Below are 19,085 nucleotides of genomic sequence, written 5' to 3' on the forward strand. Positions count from 1 at the left end.
ATTTATTTCACCATGGCAAGAGTTTAAGCTTGGAAAATGGTAGCCAAAAAATGGGGAAGAAGAAGAAGAAAAAAAAAATTAAAATTTGGTAAAATGAGGCTCTCACGCGCGTCCAGTGAGTGTAGCACACTTGCTATGCCATTTCAGCAGAAAGTGTCAAATTAACACAGCAAGACATGACATGAGGTGTCTAAAATGAACGAAGCTTAGTTAAGGTGTCTAAGTGAAATTTAGTGCCTACTTTAGGTGGCCACCGATGGATTTGCCCTAAATACTTCAAACAAAAAAAAGTACCTAAACTTTTTATTAATTTTAAAATACTAAATATTAGAAAAATAAACCAACATTTCGCATTGGCACTTCGTACTTTTAATAGTTTAAAGTTCAAAAGCAGATCAAGCCTATTTGTAGCTAATTGCTCAACCAAACAACACCTTCAAATACTGTTTCCAGACTGGATATATCATACATCATATTTTTCAATGAAAGAATATTTAAGGGTGTTACACTTAATCGAATACACCGTAATACCAAGTTGGTCAAAGTTGTCTGTTTGAACGATTCTCACCAATTTTTTCTTATTTTTTTCATTGTAAAAATTATTCCTCATTTTAATGGTTGAATCTACTCAAAGAAATACCAGATCAGCAAGATTCTGTTCACTAGTTGAGTTGATGCTCTCGACTATTTCTGAACTTGTCAAAAGGAAAGAATTAAAACGTTTGCCAAGATAAAAATAATACTTGAAAATTCATGACAATAGATTATATTTAACAGGAGGCAAATCGCCAAAATTTGCAGGGTATACAGGAAGGACCTGGGTCCTGGGGTGGTCACCCAAATATGTAAGGATGAAGTTACAAAACCCCTTAGCATGAGTCAACTCAACTCAACATTCCTATGAACTTTGCAAATAACTTGACAGAATCAAAATAACAGGTCAGTATGACAATCCTTGCTAGAAACATCAGTTCAGTGGCATTCCCAAATCACTCCTTCAATCTGTAGAAACCAATGAAGAATGACGATAAAGATCACGTCGAATGAAAACTAAGATCAACAGTGGATTAGATCAGCACATCATTTAGCAGATACTTGTGGCAGCTTTTGACTATATTTCATTTCTTCTGCCAACCAACTACATATAACATTCAGCAGAAATTTAAAGTTGAAACAGCGCTTAGACGTAAAATAAACCTTAAGAGGAATTCCAAGACATTGGAGACCATGTGTTTAAGATAGAACTACCATACTAACAAGAAACTCAACCAAAAATGACAAGATGCATGACAAACATGAATCTAATTTCTACAAGATCCAAAAGACGGTATGATAATGTGAACTTAATAGAAAGTTCACGCAAACCCAAGATCACCATGGAAATTTGAGTCTTCATCTACAATAAACTGTTGAAGCACCACATTTGAATGGTGCTCTCCCAACTTTAAAGAAAAACACTACGACAAGAATTTTGACTAATGGATTAGATGGAAGGAAAGAGTTCATTGGGACTCTCTTGTGACCACCCACCTACCCACCCAAACTAACAGAAAAAGTAAATGAAGGAACACATGCAGGAAAAGAAACCAACATTTAAGACGACCCTTAACTTATGATTGCATTAGTCAGGGTTCATATACATATCTGGGCATTAGGAACACCTCATCTGCTAAGTTTATAGCAAGGACAGGCGGGACTGGTTTCAAAGAATGAAGCAAACATAATATACTGATTAATGAATCGGCCGAGAACGCTCAAAGAAACATTTCAAAAGCCAAATAAGCTACTAAAAGAAGTTTACTCACATCTACGATATATGCTACGATTTCCACCATAAGGGTCGCGGTCATGAGACTGCAAGACAAACAAAAACAATGATCAGAAACTGTGTGCCGATCTAAAACTCAGAAACGTCAGTCTCTAGCATCTCAATTTTCATTTAATGTTCAAAAAAAAAAAAAGAATTGTCCATAAATACTACTCAGAAAGGAGAAAAAATTAGGCTGGAGGATCTGATTAAAATAAATTAATAATAATGTATATATGGTACTTTATCAAATACATTTAAGAAATTGTGTCAAATAGGTATCATCGAGATGTAATTCCCTGATGAGTTAGTTTCCTGAGCTTAAGAACTTTTTGCAGGTGAATAATCAGGTTGTATAAACCACTTGAAGTAACTATGCAAAAGTAAACATGCTAATCAAGAATATGAGAAAATATTTAAAAACATAATGTTATTTAGGAACAAGCTTTCCATTTCTCAACCGGATAGCATTATAAAAATCCTAGGTCATTGAGCAGAATGAATTTTTTTTTTTTCAGAATTGGTTACATTTGAATGAAGTTAAAAGATTATCTTTCTGTTAGTCTGTTTACATGCCATTTTTCCCAAGGAAAGCTACTGCATGCCACACTGGAAACCTTTTATCCCCTCTTATTTATTTTCCGGAGGACTTGGATATGTCCCGCAGTTCGTACTTCCATATAAAGAAGATGCATCTGGTCCACAATTGCAAATGTATTCTACAGAATGTCTGATTCGGGAACAGGGAGGTACACTACTATCCACTTGCAATATCAAGCAATGAATTATCTAAAGAAAACAAGCCCAGTTCTCAGGCCATTAAATTCAAAAGCACAGAACATACAACAGTAGAATAAATTAGAGCATGACAAGAGTGCCAGATGTAATATAACTGGGGTTTCCAATGAACAACAAAATGTTTGCCATGAGAAATGGTGAACCGTAACAATGACCACAGATCATTCAATATTCTATACCTGAAAAGAATTCGGAAAGCTTTCGACCCCATAAACTGAACCTGATAAGACCCAAAAAGAAGACTACTTAACCAAAATAGACATACTCAACAAGGCATAAACTATTGTGAGTCAAAAATGATCTCAAGAACCATCTAGTTGCAGTATGAACTCACCTGGTGAATGGTCACTGCCAAGCTGGCCATAATAGACAAAAGATGGTGTACCCAGAGGTCCACGACTATGTGGCAACATACTAAATGAAAAAAAGTACAAAGTCAATATTAATGAGGTAAAGTATCTGCAAGAAGTTATTCTACTTTATATGATTGCATAAGATGTCCATTAGCAACGACAGACAATGGTATGAACCTTCGGTTTGCAGTAAGGAAAGAGCTTTCTAACTGCACTCTAGAAACTCCACTGGAATCCATACGATGTGGATTATGTACCTGCAGAGGCAGAACGAGGGTGCCTCAGAGATAAGTATGTCTACATAAGAAGTGGAAGGGACATAAGGAGATGCAAGCAGCATAAATGCAACCAAATTCGCAACTTACTACAGCTGAAAACGGTCGCTTGCTTCCAGATAACGAGTACTGATGGTTAATACCTGAGCCTTCTCGGACAAGAATAATAGAAAACAGATTTCAATTATATACAACAGGAAGAAAGAAAAAAAGGGTGGGGTGGATCCAAAGTGCAGAGGTCTGCCAATGAATAACCATTAAAAACATAAAACATATACAACAAAGTAGAAAGCATAAGAACTATAAAAAGGTAAATACATCCTCTATCCCTTTTTCCTTACAAGGTTACAGAACCCCCAAACTCCCATACCATGATTGCACCATGGTTCTTTCATATTTTGTTCCCTTAGTGACTCCCAACTCCACCTGGGTAATCATTAGTCTTGAACAAAACATATATATTTATTTATTTATTTCTCCCTTTGCGCCTTTTTTCACTAAAGCCCACAACCCCAACAGACCATAGAACTTCTTTGCGCTTTTTGCTTTTGATAACACTGCTAGGCACTAGACGTTACTTTCAAGCTCCTGCTTTCTTTCTTTCGTTTTAAAAGAAAACTGAAGTTCTAAAGTCCATTTTTTAGAACCCAATGGGCCAATGAAGTAGGCAAAACCATGGGAGATCAAAATTCAAATCCCAGCACCAATAGAAAAAGCTGGGTGATCTCTTTCCATATAGCAAGTGTTGGTGGACAGAGTTACCCGGTACCTGTGTTGACAGAAGGTAGCAAGCATATGATAGAATACTAGTGTAGGTACATGCAAACCGACCCCTAGAGTAACTAAAGAAGCATTTGACCCTCTTCACCAAAATACCTTTAACTACCGAAGGACATATTAACCAACATCACTAAACCAATCTCTAAGACGAATAAATAAGAAAGGGTATAAAAGCATAATAAACTTCCTGTCCAACACAAGATTGGATGGGCACATCTTCCCAGCCTAGGGGGCTCTACTTAGGAATAAAATTCCTTGTTCATGAGATCGTTTCGGCACTTAGCTGTAACATGGTCCCTTGCTGATGACATATTGCAGATTTTCATGCTTTTCGGACCTTTTCTTTTACGCTAACACACCATTCTACTCTAAGTAGCTTTCTATTCCCCTAATGTTCAACAACAATGATTTTAGGAGGTCATTATACAAAAGTACATGAACAAGTACACTACACTAACCTTTAGCTTATCAAAAAAATAAAGCAAGTTACAACTAGCAGAACATTTAAATGGAAAGCTAGGCCAACAAATTATGTCTAATGACATGAGGCAAAGGAAGAGAAAATTTTAGAAGTGAAATATATGAAATTACCCATGTTCAAACCGGAATGGAGCTGACGAACTGGCCCTTGTTGTCTCAAGAGGTGCAGAAGTTCATTGGTTGTAGAAGATCCTCCATTAACTCTATGATCCTCATCATATCTTCTCATGTAATTTACCTTTTTGCTGGGTTCATGCCTCTTAAAGATGGCTATAACCATGATAAAGGAATTACTCATTAAAGAAGAGACTCACGACTGCTATCAAGACACAATTGTTTTACTCCATAGGTATCATGTTTGCTTAGAAGAAACCTCTTTCCGTAAAAGAATTGACACAAGCAACAAAAAGGCTTCATTTATACTTATGATTTGAATCCACTGTTGTAAACACTTTATTTGGTTTCCAACACTTCGTGTTGATGATTTATATACATTTTGTTACCATGTCTAAAAAAACTTCAAAAAGCCTTTGAACATAGATTTTGACAGAAGATCCCAGCTTTCTAGCCAAATTTGCTAATAATATTACAGTGTCACAGTGTCAATAACTTCCAATAACATGACAAAACCTCAAATTCATCTAAAGATAAACAATAAGGGAAATGGCTATGCAGCTTAGAATTTAACTATATTCAGTTTATTATGTTAGTTTGTACCAAATTCTTTCAACTGGTACTAATTTGCTGGAGACCAAGTTGACATATTCGCTTAATGCAATAATGTTTCAATGGGCTTAATTACTGCAACAAGATACCCTACTCTAGTAAAAACATTTGGTTAAAGGACACACAACAAGACCCTTCGGGGTGGCCCAGTGGTTTAGACTTGGGACTTCCAAGTTGGAGGTCTCAAGTTCGAAACCCCTTGCCAGCGAAAGCAAGGGGTTTGCCTTCTGGGCCGAGCTCGTCGCACCGGGCTTGCCTAGTGCGGGTTACCTCTCCTATGTGGTTTGCGAGCTATTGCATAGGAGCGAGGGTTTTACCCTGTGCGCACCCAAAGGTGAGCGGCTGCGGGTTTCCCTTGTCATCAAAAAAAAAAAAAGGACACACAACAAGTTAAAGGATTTTTCACAAGGAAAAGAAAAGATTATATTGAGGAAAAAGAATATTACTATGTTTCATTTACTTGGGCCTCATTTTTTAGGTCTAAATCTTAATCATTCAAAACTCAATCAGTAAGTGTGTTTTTTCCGTTATAACCATTTAATGACTTAGAATAGATCTGAATGATTAAGACTTCAAAAAAAATCTTGATATTATTAAAATGCTAGTGATTCAAGGGTTTATGCAAAGAACGTATTTCATCACTACTCCATCACTTTTATCACTACCCACTATTGCTGCTGCCCCCTACTATCAAGTATCAACTACCAGTCTACCACCCACAACTACCATCTCAACCACAATTACCATCACTGTCGATCACCATAGTCAGCCGTCATCGCAACTAGCTACCATTTACAATCAACACGCCATCCATCATTGACAACCCCACCATCTCAACCACAAATATCACTATCCCAAATCACCACAGTCACTCGTCGCTGTCAGTAGCCACCATTTACTATCATCAGCACAACCACCACCACCATGCCATTGGCATATATAGCCAACCACCGCTATCAATCACTACCACATCATCCTCAACTATATCGGCTGCCACTACCAACCACTAACATTAACCACTATTATCAACCATCATTACCATTACCTACCACCCAGAACCACCACTATCACCCAACTAACCCACCGCCATTTAGCACTATCAACCATCACTACTACCTGCCACCCTAATAATTTATCTTTCTTACATTTTGTTGATATAGTATTAGATGAACGGGTGCTTTCTTTTCAATTTTATATTCATGAACTTTCAATAAAGATAAGATTCAAACATTCAAATGTTGAAAATATAAATGATCTTAATTATTTATTATTCGTATCCTCATACAACATCATAATATTCAGATGTTTATGAAGATTCAAATGTCTTAATCTTAATAAACAAAAAGAGTCTTATCCACTTTTGCCGGTTGAAAATTTAAAGGTCAAAGGGTAGCAATTTAGAATGCTAGTAATTATCTAAGTAGAAAAATATGTATTTTACTTAATTGGTAACTCGTAAACATGTTTGATAACCTACTTGACATAATAATCAAGCAAGAAAGAGCACGCCATGAAAAGTTGTTATCTGGGTCTGAAGAGGATCATTGGGAGAGAGAGAAATAGAAGGGCTTTAGAAAGGGTAGAAATGAATTTTGAGCAGTTGAGGAGTAGTCTCTGATTCCTTATTTATTTTTGGTGCACCAATGTAGTCCCGGGATGAATAGATGATTGGGGGATTTTTCTTTGAGAACCATATCATTTTGTAGGTTCTTTAAACTTTTGGGTATACTTCTTGTATATGACCAATTTTGACTTTCATTTATGAAATGAAATTGTTTACCTGATCAGAAAAAGTAATAATCAAGCAATTCATTCCCCAAGAATCTCCTCTCTTTTCTTTACAAAAAAAATAAGGATCATCCATGGTTTTATGCCACAAAGCAAACAATTTTATACCAAAGTATCATCAAATTGACAAATATAGGTTTCAAAAAACTCACACTGGTCCTGTATTTTCTTCTCCTCACGAGGTTCCCTTCTAGAAGGAAGGGTTACACGTTTAGTTTGCTTACTCTTCGGCATGGGTTTAGCAAGAGATACCTTAATGCTTACCTAAAATATAATCAACATTGAAGATAATCATAAGCACAGCAATTTTTGCAATAACTTAATGGTAAATTACAGAAACAATGTGAAACCTTGGATCCACTGTCATTAGCTGGTTCATGACTGAATGCCTCAATGCACGCAAGAGCAGACTCACGGCTTACATAATTGACGAAGGCAAAATCTTTTCTCCTTGAGGAAGGAAGATCTTTTGCAAGAACAACACTCTCAATTTCACCAAATTTGCCGAAGTAGTCTCGCACTTTTTCTTCAATCCATGAGGAAGGTAAATATTCAGCATAAACTGATTTAACCTTAACAAAGGTGAAGCAATTAAGTATTTTAATCAAATAAAAGTTGTATTATAGATGAAGATTGTTAGTCAGAAAGACTAGGGAAAGAAGAAGAAACAAAATAGAGTATTGAGGCTTCTTTTCTCATGCATCGCTTAGCATTTACTTCAGGTAAACAACTCAATAAGCATCAATATATTAATTCCAAAACCTTTCATCACAACTGACCTTTAGCATTTCTTCTTCATTTGGCTCAATTAAAGGCTGTGCCCATGCAACTTTTACCTTCATGTGTTTCCCAAAAGCATCCTTCTTTTGGAGTTTACTGAAAGCAATCTGAGCTTCTTTACTTGTTTCAAGTTCAACAAATGCAAACCCTCGATTCTGCTCGATGTTGTTAGGATTAGCCATAACTGTGACCTTATCAATATTTTCAATTCCAGCCTTCTTCAGTAGATCAATCACCTGTCCAGAAATAAACTCTTCAGAAGTCATTTAACCCAGAGGAATTACAATAATCAGCAGCAAACAGTAAAGCTTACATCTTCAGTCTTCCATTTCTTGTCAATATTACCCAGGTATATTGTGTCATTACCCTCAACAAGGGATACACGACATTGCTTCCCAGATATCTAGGTTTCAAAATCAAATAAATGCATTAGTCCATCGCATACAACAGCTTAGTGCAGAAATTGCAATTATCTATCCAGCAGGACTCACCAGTAAACTTAGCTAAAATATATTATTCTCTATGCCTTAAATTTTGGGTGTAATATGAAAATTAGATGAAGAATACACCCCCAACAGCATGATTATTCCTCAAAGCATAGTGTTTATTACTTGTACGGTTATATTAAGCAAATAGTAAGAAATGTCCATACCTCTTATCGACAAAGAAGAAAAGAGAGTATTTGCAGCCATATCCATTTAAAGCTAGGTATCCAAAAATGAGTTCAAACAACCTACTTTCCAAAATCATAGACCTATTTCTAACCTATATTAGAGTATGCAAATTTGTTACATAAGCTTCCAGCAAATTTTTTCGATAAGCACAGATAAGTTCAATTAAAACTTAAAATGCTCTATAGGATCCAGTAAATTGATAGTCTGTCGAAAAATCAATATGAATCTCGCCACATACTTGATTTATTAGCTGTACGTGTAGACAAACAGCCAACCAACTAACTGCACTACTTAAACAAACGTTTGTTCTACTTAGAAAACTACAGGTAGCAATTCCAAATGACATTACCTCAACTTTGGAATATCTTTCTACAGCCTTCTTTGCATCAGCAGCAAAAGCATACCGGAGGAAAGCAAACCCCTTTTTCTTTCCTGTTTCACGATTTATCAACAATCTTACATCCACGACCTCACCAACCTCAGCAAAGATACTTCTGATATCCTCCTCATTTGACTCCTTGTCTAATCCCCCAATGAAAATCTCTGTCCTCCGCCTCTTTTTCCGTTCTAATGCCTCCATTTCCCCACTCAATAGAATTCCTTCATTCAACCTCAGACTAGTATCCACAGCTTCCTTTGTTCCCTCTCTGCCTTGACTATACCCTTCCTCTCCCAACTGAACCAAATTTTGATCCTTACTCGAATCCACATTATCACTACTAGAAACATTAAGACTACCTTTTTCTGAATCAAGAACTACAATTTGTGTTTCAAGAGAATCCATATTATCATTCTCAACAACACTATCTTTGCAATCCAACATGCAAGGCTCTAACGTATTTTCAGTTGCACCTAACTCACTAACACTCTTAGCCTTCTCAACTTCCATCGGATGTAAACTGTATTTCTTTGACTCCTCATTTTCAGCTGAAACATCCTTACAAGATTCTAGGTTTTCAGTTTCTGGAGGACTAGGTTTAGATTTTTCAACGCCTGCTGAATCCAAAATAGTTTCTGCGTCCCCATTGTTGCTACCTTTCACCAATTCTTCCTTTTTTCCACTTTTCCTGGCAACAAGTTTGGGCACTTTCTTCTTCACTATCTTCTTGACAATCTTTACTGAACGAAGATTACTTTTTTCTGAATCAAGAACTATGTTTCCTGTCTCAAAGGAACCTATATTGTCCTTGGCATCTTTACTTTCTGAAATGGGAAGCTCTAATTTACCTTCATTTACACTAACCTCAGAGTCCCTCATTCTATCCTTTCCTAAGATACCCTCAGCAGCAATAGTACATTTCCCAACTTCTACTGGATGAAATGTGCCCTTCTCAAAGTCACCACCCTCGCCAACTGTAGCAGCACTACTAGGCTCTAAATATACAGTTTCTAGTTCAATTGTGCCTTGAGAGTTAGCTTTTTCAACATCTAATGAATCCAAAACAGTTTCTGTGTCAGCATTTTCTCTGCCTTTTTCTGATTCCTCAGTCTTTCTACTGTTCTTTGCAACGGATTTGGGCACTTTCTTCTTTACAATCTTCTTGACAATCTTTACTGAACGGAGATTACCTTTTTCTGAATCAACAACTACATTTCCTGTCTCAAGGGAACCTAGATTGTCCTTTGCATCATTACATTCCAAAATTGAAAGCTCTAACTTACCTTTAGCTACAGTAACCTCACAGTCCTTCATTCCATCCTTTCCTAACATAACCTCAACAGCAATAATACCTTCCTCAACTTCTATTGGCTGAAAATTGTCCTTCTCCGAGTTACCACCCTCACCAACTGTAGCAGCACTACTAGACTCTAAATATACAGTTTCTGGTTCAATTGTGCCTCGAGAGCTAGTTTTTTCAACCTCGAATGAATCCAAAACAGTTTCTGCGTAGCCTTTTTCTGATTCGTCTGTCATTTCACTGTTCTTTGCAACAGATTTGGGCACTTTCCTCTTGACAATCTTCTTGACAATCTTTACTGTCTTTTTCACCACTTTTTTCTTACCACTCTGCCCTACTTTCTGCTCCCCAACAGCTTCAATTTCCACTGTTTTTGGCGGCGTGCCTTGGTCAGCTTCATTCAACTCAACTCCGGTTTCCCCAGTGTTTATTTTTGGAACTTGGGAGCTCAGGGATTGCTCCGGATGCTCACTGATTTTAGAATTTGTAGAGTAGGTCATCGAGGGAGTCGATTGATTATCTTTTTGAGGCGATGGGGAATCGATCACGGCGGTGGAAGTGGATGGAGGCGGAAAAGATTTCGGGCCGGTGGATTCGATTCCTTCGAGAACAGATTTTCTGGCGGTCGATCTAGTGCGGCCCCACCGCGGCGCGGAGGAAGCTTTCGGCGGCATTGTAGAAACAGGGGAAAGGGAGAAGTCACTTGTTACCGTACAGACGGGATTTAACCAAAACACCCTTTCTATTTTGGTGTCTTGCTAAGATTTTGGAGAGTTTTTTTCATTAAATTAATAGTTTGATGAATTACTATTACTACGTATTACTACCTCCGTTTCACAAAAAATTGTCTAATTTAATTTGACACGAAATTTAAGAAAATAAAGAAGACTTTTGAATCTTGTATTCCTAAATTAAAGTTATATTAAAAAAATTGTATTTTAATCTTGTGGAAAGTAGAAATTAAAATGTTACCAAAAAATAAAGAGGTCATTCTTTTTTGAAACTGAATAAAAAAGAAAGAAAGTTATTATTTTTAAAACGGATAGAATAATTATTTTGATTTTTATAATAAATAATATTTTATATCATTTTTATTTTTATCGAAATTTTTTTTATAATTTTAAATCCAATGTTAATTAGAGTTTCACTTTTGTACTTCAAATCAAACCACATAAAATATATTGTCAAATTTTATTTTATTTTTGTGAAATTGGAGTCATATTAAGTTTATATTAAAGAAAAAGTTGTTAAAAAAAATTAACACCCAAAATTAAAGCTCATATACCTTCAATTTGCAAAGAAGTAGCTTAATATTTATCTATGCAAAGATAAATTATTTTTTATTTGATCGGTTATACTTTTTACGAAAAATTGAGTGAGATATTTGAAATAATTATCTATCACTTCACTTGCAAAGTTGTCTATAATACTACTCAATATATACCTCCTAAAGTTAATTTACGACACTTAAAAGTTTGATTGATATGAGCATATTCACATATTTCATCATATCTCTTAAATTTTCGAATATAGGAAATCGCCAATAAAATCCCTCTTAGAGGACGAAAGAAGTGACTATGGAATTTTTCATTGCCTTGCAAAAAGGAAATCATCATGTGCTCAAAACAAGAATCTAGGAAAACCACAAATTAAAGAAACTCAAATGGAAAACCATCAAAACCAAAAAAGGAATCATTCCCTTGTCATGTTTTTTTTTTATATAAAGAACAATCATGTTTGCCCTATATATTAAGAAGAGAATTTGAGAGTAGCACAACTTAAAACCATGACATTGGTTGACTAGAAGCATATAAAGATATAAATTACTATACTAATTCAGAAGAAATACACTTACATGATGGAAAACAAATTAGATGGATCAGTAGAAGGTCATTTTGAGCCATCTTATGAGTGGCAACATCAAGAAGGAGTTGATCTTCTCTTGGTCCATCTCCCAGGTAAATAATACAGTACAATTAGTTAGAACTCTTGAAAATATTATTGCAATATATATCCCTCAATTTATTTATTTTTCTTTGCATTCAAGAATTCAAGGATAAAGAAGGATTGAAGGTACAAGTTAGCAATTGTGGAGTTGTAAAGATTTCAGGAGATGGTCAAGCAAATCAAACCAGATTAAATTTTCTCAAAGAGATTCAATTACGAAAGGATCATAACGTAGATGCGATAAAGGCCAAATTTGAGAAGGGTGTTCTCAAAATTACACTGCCAAAGAAGAGTACTAATGAAAGCTTAAATGAAGTATCAAATGAATCAAGATTCAAGAAATTCAAAAAGGTGGCCTTGGGTGTTGCAGCTATCGTGGTTGTAGTTTCTGCATTCTCCGGATTCGCTTACTACATTTATAGGTCTACAATTGTTAAAGACTAATATAATTAAAATTACTTCTATTTATATAACATTATTATAATTAAGAGTATGCATGATACAATGGAAATAAAGAGGTCCATAACATATTCCAATATTTCCATCCTTGTTACTATTCCTGCTCTATTTCTCTTTGATACCAATGAGTTGCTTTCTGTTTATTACACAACTTTATTTGTTAAAAGATTTGAACATTTGAAAAAAAAAAACTCAAAATAATTAATTACAAAGAGTAAAACATCATTTTATTTACGCATAATACATAACTTGACTTGTACGCCCTTCAATTTTGGATGTGCACAAGTAGAAACTTTAGCTTGTTTAAAATTGAATAAATAGATACATGTGTTCTACGCGACACAATATAATACACATAGGACGCCACTTAGGATACAAAATTATCATGTAGGATGTCGATAGGACGAATGTGTCTATTTATTTAATTTTAAACAAGCTTAAGTATCGACTTATGTACAATCAAAATTAGATGACATAGATGTTAGTTCAAGCTAAGTCAAAGAACACGTTGAAACATTGACTTAAAAGAAAATTAATTAGAAATGGATGTCATACATGTTAATTAAACTATTCAAGTTGCTTGCAATGTATTTTTGTGTAGTATGAAAGAAAAAAGTGGCAAGTCTCATGGCAGGGGAAAAGAAAGAAGGAGAGAAGGGGGAACTAATAAAGGAACATTGACAAAAACAAGAAAAGAATTTAAACAAGATTTGGGCCAGCTTTTACCATTAAACATATACCCCCTCTGTCTTATCTTTTATATTATATATATTAATATAAATATGTTTTGACATGATTAAATATTCTCTTAGAGCTTTCTCTATATATATATCTTAATTGAACTGCCTCGCTCTTAGCTCGGGTTCTTGCTTAATGAAGTGTCCCTTGTTTGCTTTTGGATTGGACTAGGCGGCAATCCTTACTGTGAAAGTAGACCTTGACATTCTTCTCCTTCAATGTCAGTGGATAACTACACTAGGGCTGAAATGCATGTATGTGAATTAGTTGGTCGATTACTAGGATAGCAAACTTGTCTTTTATCTCTTTAAAATTTAAATTAATTATTATTTAATTAAATAAATAAAAAGAAGAAGAAGAAAGAACCACATTTTGGATTAAAAGAGGGAGAAACGCAAAAGACAGGGAGTCAATTGTAATTTGATTAAAAAGACGTACATATATGCCTAATACAGTCCACATTGAGCTGACCGCAGGCGGAATCTTCAATAATTAGCAAAGCGACAGTGATGAATGTCAAAGCCGATATTTGAGGGAAAAAGCAAGGCCATTTTCATTATACAACTACAACAGTTACATTCTCAGCTGTCACATTTATAGCTTCTCCTCTTCCACTCAGGCTCAGCAAAACAAAGCTGATAGATATAGATTTTAAACTCAATAATGCAGGTGAGTTCTCCATTTTTTTTTTCAATTTTTATCTTCTTTTATCTCTTTCTCTTCTCTCAGTGATGAATTGAATCTTTCTTCTGTATGTACTTTCAGGAGGTAAGAACAGTACGAGTAGGTAATGTATCAGATCTGGCAGCTGAGAGAGAGGTTCGCGAGTTCTTCTCGTTTTCCGGCGAGATTGAGCATATTGAGATTCGCCGGTCAGTAGCTTCACCTTTTCTGTGATGGTATTTGAGTTTTAGATAATATATATTCGAGCTAAATTATTTCACTGGTTTTGGTGTTGAGTGCAGAGAACAAGGACAATCCAAGACTGCCTTTGTTACATTTAAAGATCCGAAAGCGCTTGAAATTGCTTTGTTGTTGTCGGTAATTTTCCTTTTTTTTTTTTTTCACAGTAATTCTAATTTCTAGTCTATATTTGCATAACCGTGTATGCTTTTATCATCCAAGCTATTCCTACATCCTATGCACTGTGGTCTAGAATTACACAATCAGCTATATGTAACTCTTTATAATTACAATTGTTTGTAACTCGGGGAAAGGATAAACAAACATGCTATAACCTGTTAAACTACAAGGGAATGCAATTTTAGTTGAAACTAAAGTATTAAATCCTTCTTTTGTTGGTGGAGTAAATTATTTAGCAGCATCACAGGAAGACAGTTTATAGGAGTGGAATAAACTCACAGAAATTTAAGGAGGTGTAGGAACTAGGAAAGAAATTTAAGATTCTGTTTTCTTTAGCTAATCATTTGTCTGATGGAGAAAAAAGTATAGGTAGATTTTACCGTTAAACATGAAATATAGGCTCATCTATACAGCATGTGTTTTTCAGCACCTCTTTTGGTAATTGAAGAGTTAACAAATTTTCCAACTATTACATGTATCTTTTTGGGTTTTAAATAACCTGATGATATTATAAATCTTTGATATAACTTAAATCTTGATGAAATATAATGAGTGTATATATATGCTACATCCTCCCCTAATCTGCTTTTAGCTTTTGGCCAGTGACTGATGATGCATACTTGACAATGTTCCTATTGATTGAGTTATTCAATACGGAGAATGAAGGAATGATGCTCCTAATTTCAAATTACTATAGGACATCAAAATTTTGATATGCCATTGTTGTTTGAAGAATAATAAGCACATGGAAATTGGTTTTGTGTATATTCACTGCTACTGCTTTGTTGAATTGTTTGTTTGTGAGAAGTACCCTTCTGATTCTACTCATTTTGCAGGGAGCAACCATAGTGGATCAGATTGTAAATATTACTCAGGAAGAAGACTATGTTCCATCATCTGAGACTCGGGTAACTACATAGACAAGTGTGGAAGTGTTATCTCTATTCATATAATTGCAAATATCGGTTATTAAAGTATAACAATTTAGGAATATCTATATTGACAATTCATGTAGTCTACTCATTGCTTCCAGGAAGTCAGGTTAGTTGATAATGCCGTGAATGTTGCTGGAGAAAGTTCTTCTCCGCTTGCTGAGGTAATATAGTAATCCCTCTATCTCATTTTATGTGTCACTTTTCGGATTTCGAGATTCAAACAAGTCTATCTTTGACCGTAAGTTTTCATAGATCTTTTAAACATTTTGAATTATCAATTATTGTGACTTATAGTACTTTTTATGTAGTTTACAAATATAGAAATTTCATTTTAAAAAAAATGAAGATTTCATGCGCAAATTTTCGGTCAAACTTAAACTGCTGGACTCTCGAAAAACGAAAAGTGTCACATAAATTGGGACGGACGGAGGGAGTAAATAAAGTTGGTGGATAATTCTTCCTTCAAGTTATTAAAAAGTTGGGCATCTTTTTTTTTTTTAATTTATTTTTTATGACAAGGGCAACTTGCAGCCGCTACCCTTTGGGTGCGCACAGGGTAAAAACCCCTCTCCTATGCAATAGCTCGCAAACCATACAGGAGAGGTGCGACGAGCTTTACCCAGAAGACAAACCCTTGCTTTCGCTGGCAAGGGGTTTGAACTTGAGACCTCCAACATGGAAGTCCCAAGCCCAAACCCCCGGGCCACCCCGAAGGATAAAAAAGTTGGGTATCTTTTGTCCACAAGAACATAAAAATTGTTGTCTCTATAGAGAGCTTCTAGATATGGAAGAGCCATTGCAAGTATATTGTGGTGTAGGATTCATGTATTATGATCTGCACTTTGCAGGCATATATTTGTTTCGACTGTGTACTTATTGTAGGCTCTTTTCGGCTTTATAGTGATCTGCATTACTTGTATAATCTCTTGATCACTTGTCTCCATTAGCAGGCCAAACCTACTTCTCCTAGCAATGGAAGGGTGAACGGGAAAGTATATATCAGTAAAGCCCAAGATGTTGTCTCAAATGTGTTGGCAAAAGGTTCAGCTATCAGACAAGATGCAATGAATAAAGCCAAGGCATTTGATGAGAAACATCAGCTAAGAGCCACTGCATCTGCCCGAGTCATTTCCTTTGACCGAAGAGTTGGGCTAACAGAAAAGCTTACGGTTGGAATTTCTGTTGTAAATGAGAAAGTTAAATCTGTTGATCAAAGGCTTCAAGTGTCAGACAAAACGATGGCTGCAGTTATGGCAGCAGAACGGAAATTGAATGACACAGGATCAGCGGTCAAATCAAGCAGGTCTGGATTCTTTAAAAATGTCTATGTGATTCAAGTCTGTTTTTTAACAATGCAGTTTTCTGTACTTGTTGCTACAGTTGGTTCTTAGGATTTCTAGAGTATTACCTGCTCTCTTTTGTCTCTTTGTCCGCTTCTATCTATTGAGATAATCTCCTAAGAGAATCTTGCATGCTGTTAAGTGGCTATATGAGCTGAATTATCCTATATCTTGAAGTAGAGAAAGGAAGGGAAAGTTTTAAAGTTCTCTACTCTTGTTTGATTTGTTAAAAGAAGAGGAAATAAAGCAAAAAAGATGACCAATTTCCCCTTGGGGCCACTTATTTAAACTGAGTCTCCGAGAGAAGGGAATAGCACATATTTTCCTTTCCTTGCAACATTCTGATCGAAGTAAAGAAAAGAAAGAAAATAGAGTCCTTTCGCATTCCATGCTTTTCCTCTTTATCATTTCCCTTCTTTAGTTGGGTTTACGCCTTATCTCATCGAACAGCAGAATTGAATTGCTTTATCATCAGTGTGCATAGGATGTTTCTTGTTGATTGGACTTCTGAGAGAGCATTTGGCATTGAAATATTTTTTTCTCGTCGAACAGAAGATTAGATTGCTTTATGGTCAATGTTGAACTGAATGACTTATTGATTTGACATCTGAGAGAGCATTGGGCATTGAATCATTCTTTGTTTTTTTTTGAATAATTTCGAGTTTCATCACCCTGTTTACTGCTCCATTTTATGCAATATCTAGTATGCGGCCTCACAACATCTCCTTAAACAATTCCAAACTATTCATAAATTGTGCGTCCTGCTACCATAATCAATAGCTTTCCATTGGATAATTAAAATGAATTCTTCAACTTTTAGGTTTTGCATAACTTGAGCTACTAATCCATTAAGTTGAAGTTGAAAATTAGGCATGTTGCTCCTACTTGCTGAAGAAGTATTAAGGTTCAAAAACTTCAGTTGGTTGAGGAGGCAAAGATTATCTTGATTTCATCTTTTTAATGAGCATCTTATAATGTGTATGGCCACTCACTCCGCGTCCATTGTGCATTTTCCTTATTAAAAGGAGAGAGACTAAGTACAGTGCATCTCCCAAGTAAAGATGGAATGAGGGGGAGAACTACCTTGGTTTAAGATGGAATGTGCATGACCACTCACTTTGGTTTAAGCACTTGTACTCTAGCAAGCAAGCAAGCACGTTCTTATTATTATATTACTAAAGCTCTACATTTCCATTAATTTGGAGCTGATCAGGTATGTTAATGCTGGAGCTGCCTGGCTGAATGGTGCTTTTAGTAAAGTAGCCAAGGCAGGGCAAGTTGCTGGTACAAAAACGAGAGAGAAATGGAATTTTGCATTGTCAAATTTGACAGCAAAGGTATGTTTTTCCTCGCTTCTCTTTTCTCCTCTATGTATCTCTAACTCTACCTTTTGACTTCTATCTATCAATTTGTATTCATTGTCCTATTTGGCGTAGGTCACTAACAATGATAGAAAAACAGATGAAAAGAAATATTATGATAGGTGGGATTAAAAAAATGAGTACCTTCAGCAAGAATCATGCTGCTATATATGTTCTCTTTGGTCCCCCCCAAAAAAAATTAAGGAAGGTTGTTTTTGTTATACTATTCTGGCTAACATTTATGGCCAGTAAAAATGTAAAGTAAAACAAAACAAAGTGCAGGAAATCTGTTACTAGACATGCCTCTTTCATGTAACCAGAGGAAGAAATGAGAGAACAATTAGACTCAAAGCAGTCAGTAAAGAGCATATTTCTTAGACAACCTATATACTTTTGCTTGGTAGGAATGTCTCTGTAACATTTTAAAATATAAACTCACAAAGTGCTATCCTGAACAGTTGCACTATGTTGGATGGCAAAGTGCTCCCCCGTCCCTCTGCCATTTCTTTCTTTTTTGTTTGTATATTTGAGGGTAATTTTCCTGAAATACTGAAACTGAAGTTCCGTCTTGCAGGATCCTTCTATTGTTGCCTAGATCATAGCCGAATGTATGTTGGAGTTGCTAAGTTGCCTCTGTCAAATAGCTTGGGATTCCAATAACTATTTCCTTGCACATCTAGAAATTGGGATCCGGTATGCAGATTGCAGATCGTCTGTGTCAAATTCAAGCAAGTTTTATCTGTGATGTGATTCTTTTCACTGTTAATTTTTCTTCCCATTTTATTGTGGAATGTGGAGTGGTGTGGTGAATACAACTATACGAGGTTGTGTAATTCTTTTGTTTGTAAGCCTTCAAAGTCACGATAGGTTAGGAGCTTGTATTGATATCATATCTTTCTTGGTGAGGCTGAATTTTATTAGAAAGATTTCTGATTTGATGTTTATATTACGATGACATCCATCAGCATATATATTCACCTCTTAGATAAGTTTATTCATGTTAATCATTTCAAGTTTTTGCTCAATTTAAGAAAAATAAAACTTCCTATAGACAATTATGAATTTATCTTCTAAATATGAAG

The 19,085-nt window shown here is 35.5% G+C and overlaps 3 protein-coding genes across 5 annotated transcripts; 2 read left to right on the forward strand and 1 right to left on the reverse strand.

The window, feature by feature from the left end:
* Positions 1–737: 737 nt before the first annotated feature.
* Positions 738–10,904, reverse strand: LOC102595419 (uncharacterized). The gene is made up of 12 exons (XM_006364676.2): positions 8,811–10,904; positions 8,101–8,190; positions 7,787–8,023; positions 7,358–7,579; positions 7,160–7,271; positions 4,605–4,763; positions 3,324–3,382; positions 3,136–3,215; positions 2,940–3,019; positions 2,785–2,825; positions 1,806–1,854; positions 738–1,002 (listed from the first exon to the last, which is right to left on the reverse strand). Exons 1-12 carry the CDS (start codon positions 10,812–10,814, stop codon positions 998–1,000), a joined length of 3,138 nt encoding a protein of 1,045 aa, XP_006364738.1. The 5' UTR covers positions 10,815–10,904; the 3' UTR covers positions 738–997.
* A 1,000-nt stretch (positions 10,905–11,904) lies between these two features.
* LOC102583832 (uncharacterized) lies at positions 11,905–12,636 on the forward strand. Its single transcript, XM_006364733.2, has 2 exons — positions 11,905–12,098; positions 12,188–12,636. Exons 1-2 carry the CDS (start codon positions 11,996–11,998, stop codon positions 12,529–12,531), a joined length of 447 nt encoding a protein of 148 aa, XP_006364795.1. The 5' UTR covers positions 11,905–11,995; the 3' UTR covers positions 12,532–12,636.
* A 1,200-nt stretch (positions 12,637–13,836) lies between these two features.
* On the forward strand, positions 13,837–18,992 carry LOC102595744 (binding partner of ACD11 1). 3 transcript variants are annotated; one of them, XM_006364677.2, is made up of 8 exons: positions 13,837–13,953; positions 14,050–14,156; positions 14,250–14,325; positions 15,204–15,275; positions 15,401–15,463; positions 16,250–16,605; positions 17,856–17,979; positions 18,578–18,992. In XM_006364677.2, the coding sequence occupies exons 1-8, from the start codon at positions 13,948–13,950 to the stop codon at positions 18,596–18,598; spliced, it is 825 nt and encodes a 274-aa protein (XP_006364739.1). In that variant the 5' UTR covers positions 13,837–13,947; the 3' UTR covers positions 18,599–18,992. The 3 variants fall into 3 exon arrangements, with proteins under 3 accessions (XP_006364739.1, XP_006364741.1, XP_006364740.1); XM_006364678.2 differs by having other exon boundaries at positions 13,840–13,953; positions 16,253–16,605; XM_006364679.2 differs by lacking the exon at positions 15,401–15,463 and having other exon boundaries at positions 16,253–16,605.
* The last annotated feature ends 93 nt before the right edge of the window (positions 18,993–19,085 follow it).

This window comes from Solanum tuberosum, unplaced genomic scaffold (genome assembly GCF_000226075.1).
Source record: "Solanum tuberosum cultivar DM 1-3 516 R44 unplaced genomic scaffold, SolTub_3.0 scf00506, whole genome shotgun sequence".
Taxonomy (NCBI): domain Eukaryota; kingdom Viridiplantae; phylum Streptophyta; class Magnoliopsida; order Solanales; family Solanaceae; genus Solanum; species Solanum tuberosum.

What these genes read in the sequence shown, in the direction of transcription:
- LOC102595744 (XM_006364677.2), top strand. An exon ending in AAATTGCTTTGTTGTTGTCG is followed by an intron (nt 14,326 to 15,203) that starts GTAATTTTCCTT and finishes CTCATTTTGCAG; the next exon opens with GGAGCAACCATAGTGGATCA. An exon ending in TGTCAAATTTGACAGCAAAG is followed by an intron (nt 17,980 to 18,577) that starts GTATGTTTTTCC and finishes TCCGTCTTGCAG; the next exon opens with GATCCTTCTATTGTTGCCTA.
- LOC102595419 (XM_006364676.2), bottom strand. Translation starts at nt 10,814, where the DNA reads ATGCCGCCGAAAGCTTCCTCCGCGCCGCGGTGGGGCCGCACTAGATCG. An exon ending in CCATTCCGGTTTGAACATGG is followed by an intron (nt 3,383 to 4,604) that starts GTAATTTCATAT and finishes TTGTCCGAGAAG; the next exon opens with GCTCAGGTATTAACCATCAG. An exon ending in TGGCAGTGACCATTCACCAG is followed by an intron (nt 2,826 to 2,939) that starts GTGAGTTCATAC and finishes GGGTCTTATCAG; the next exon opens with GTTCAGTTTATGGGGTCGAA.
- LOC102583832 (XM_006364733.2), top strand. Translation starts at nt 11,996, where the DNA reads ATGATGGAAAACAAATTAGATGGATCAGTAGAAGGTCATTTTGAGCCA. An exon ending in TCTCTTGGTCCATCTCCCAG is followed by an intron (nt 12,099 to 12,187) that starts GTAAATAATACA and finishes TTTGCATTCAAG; the next exon opens with AATTCAAGGATAAAGAAGGA.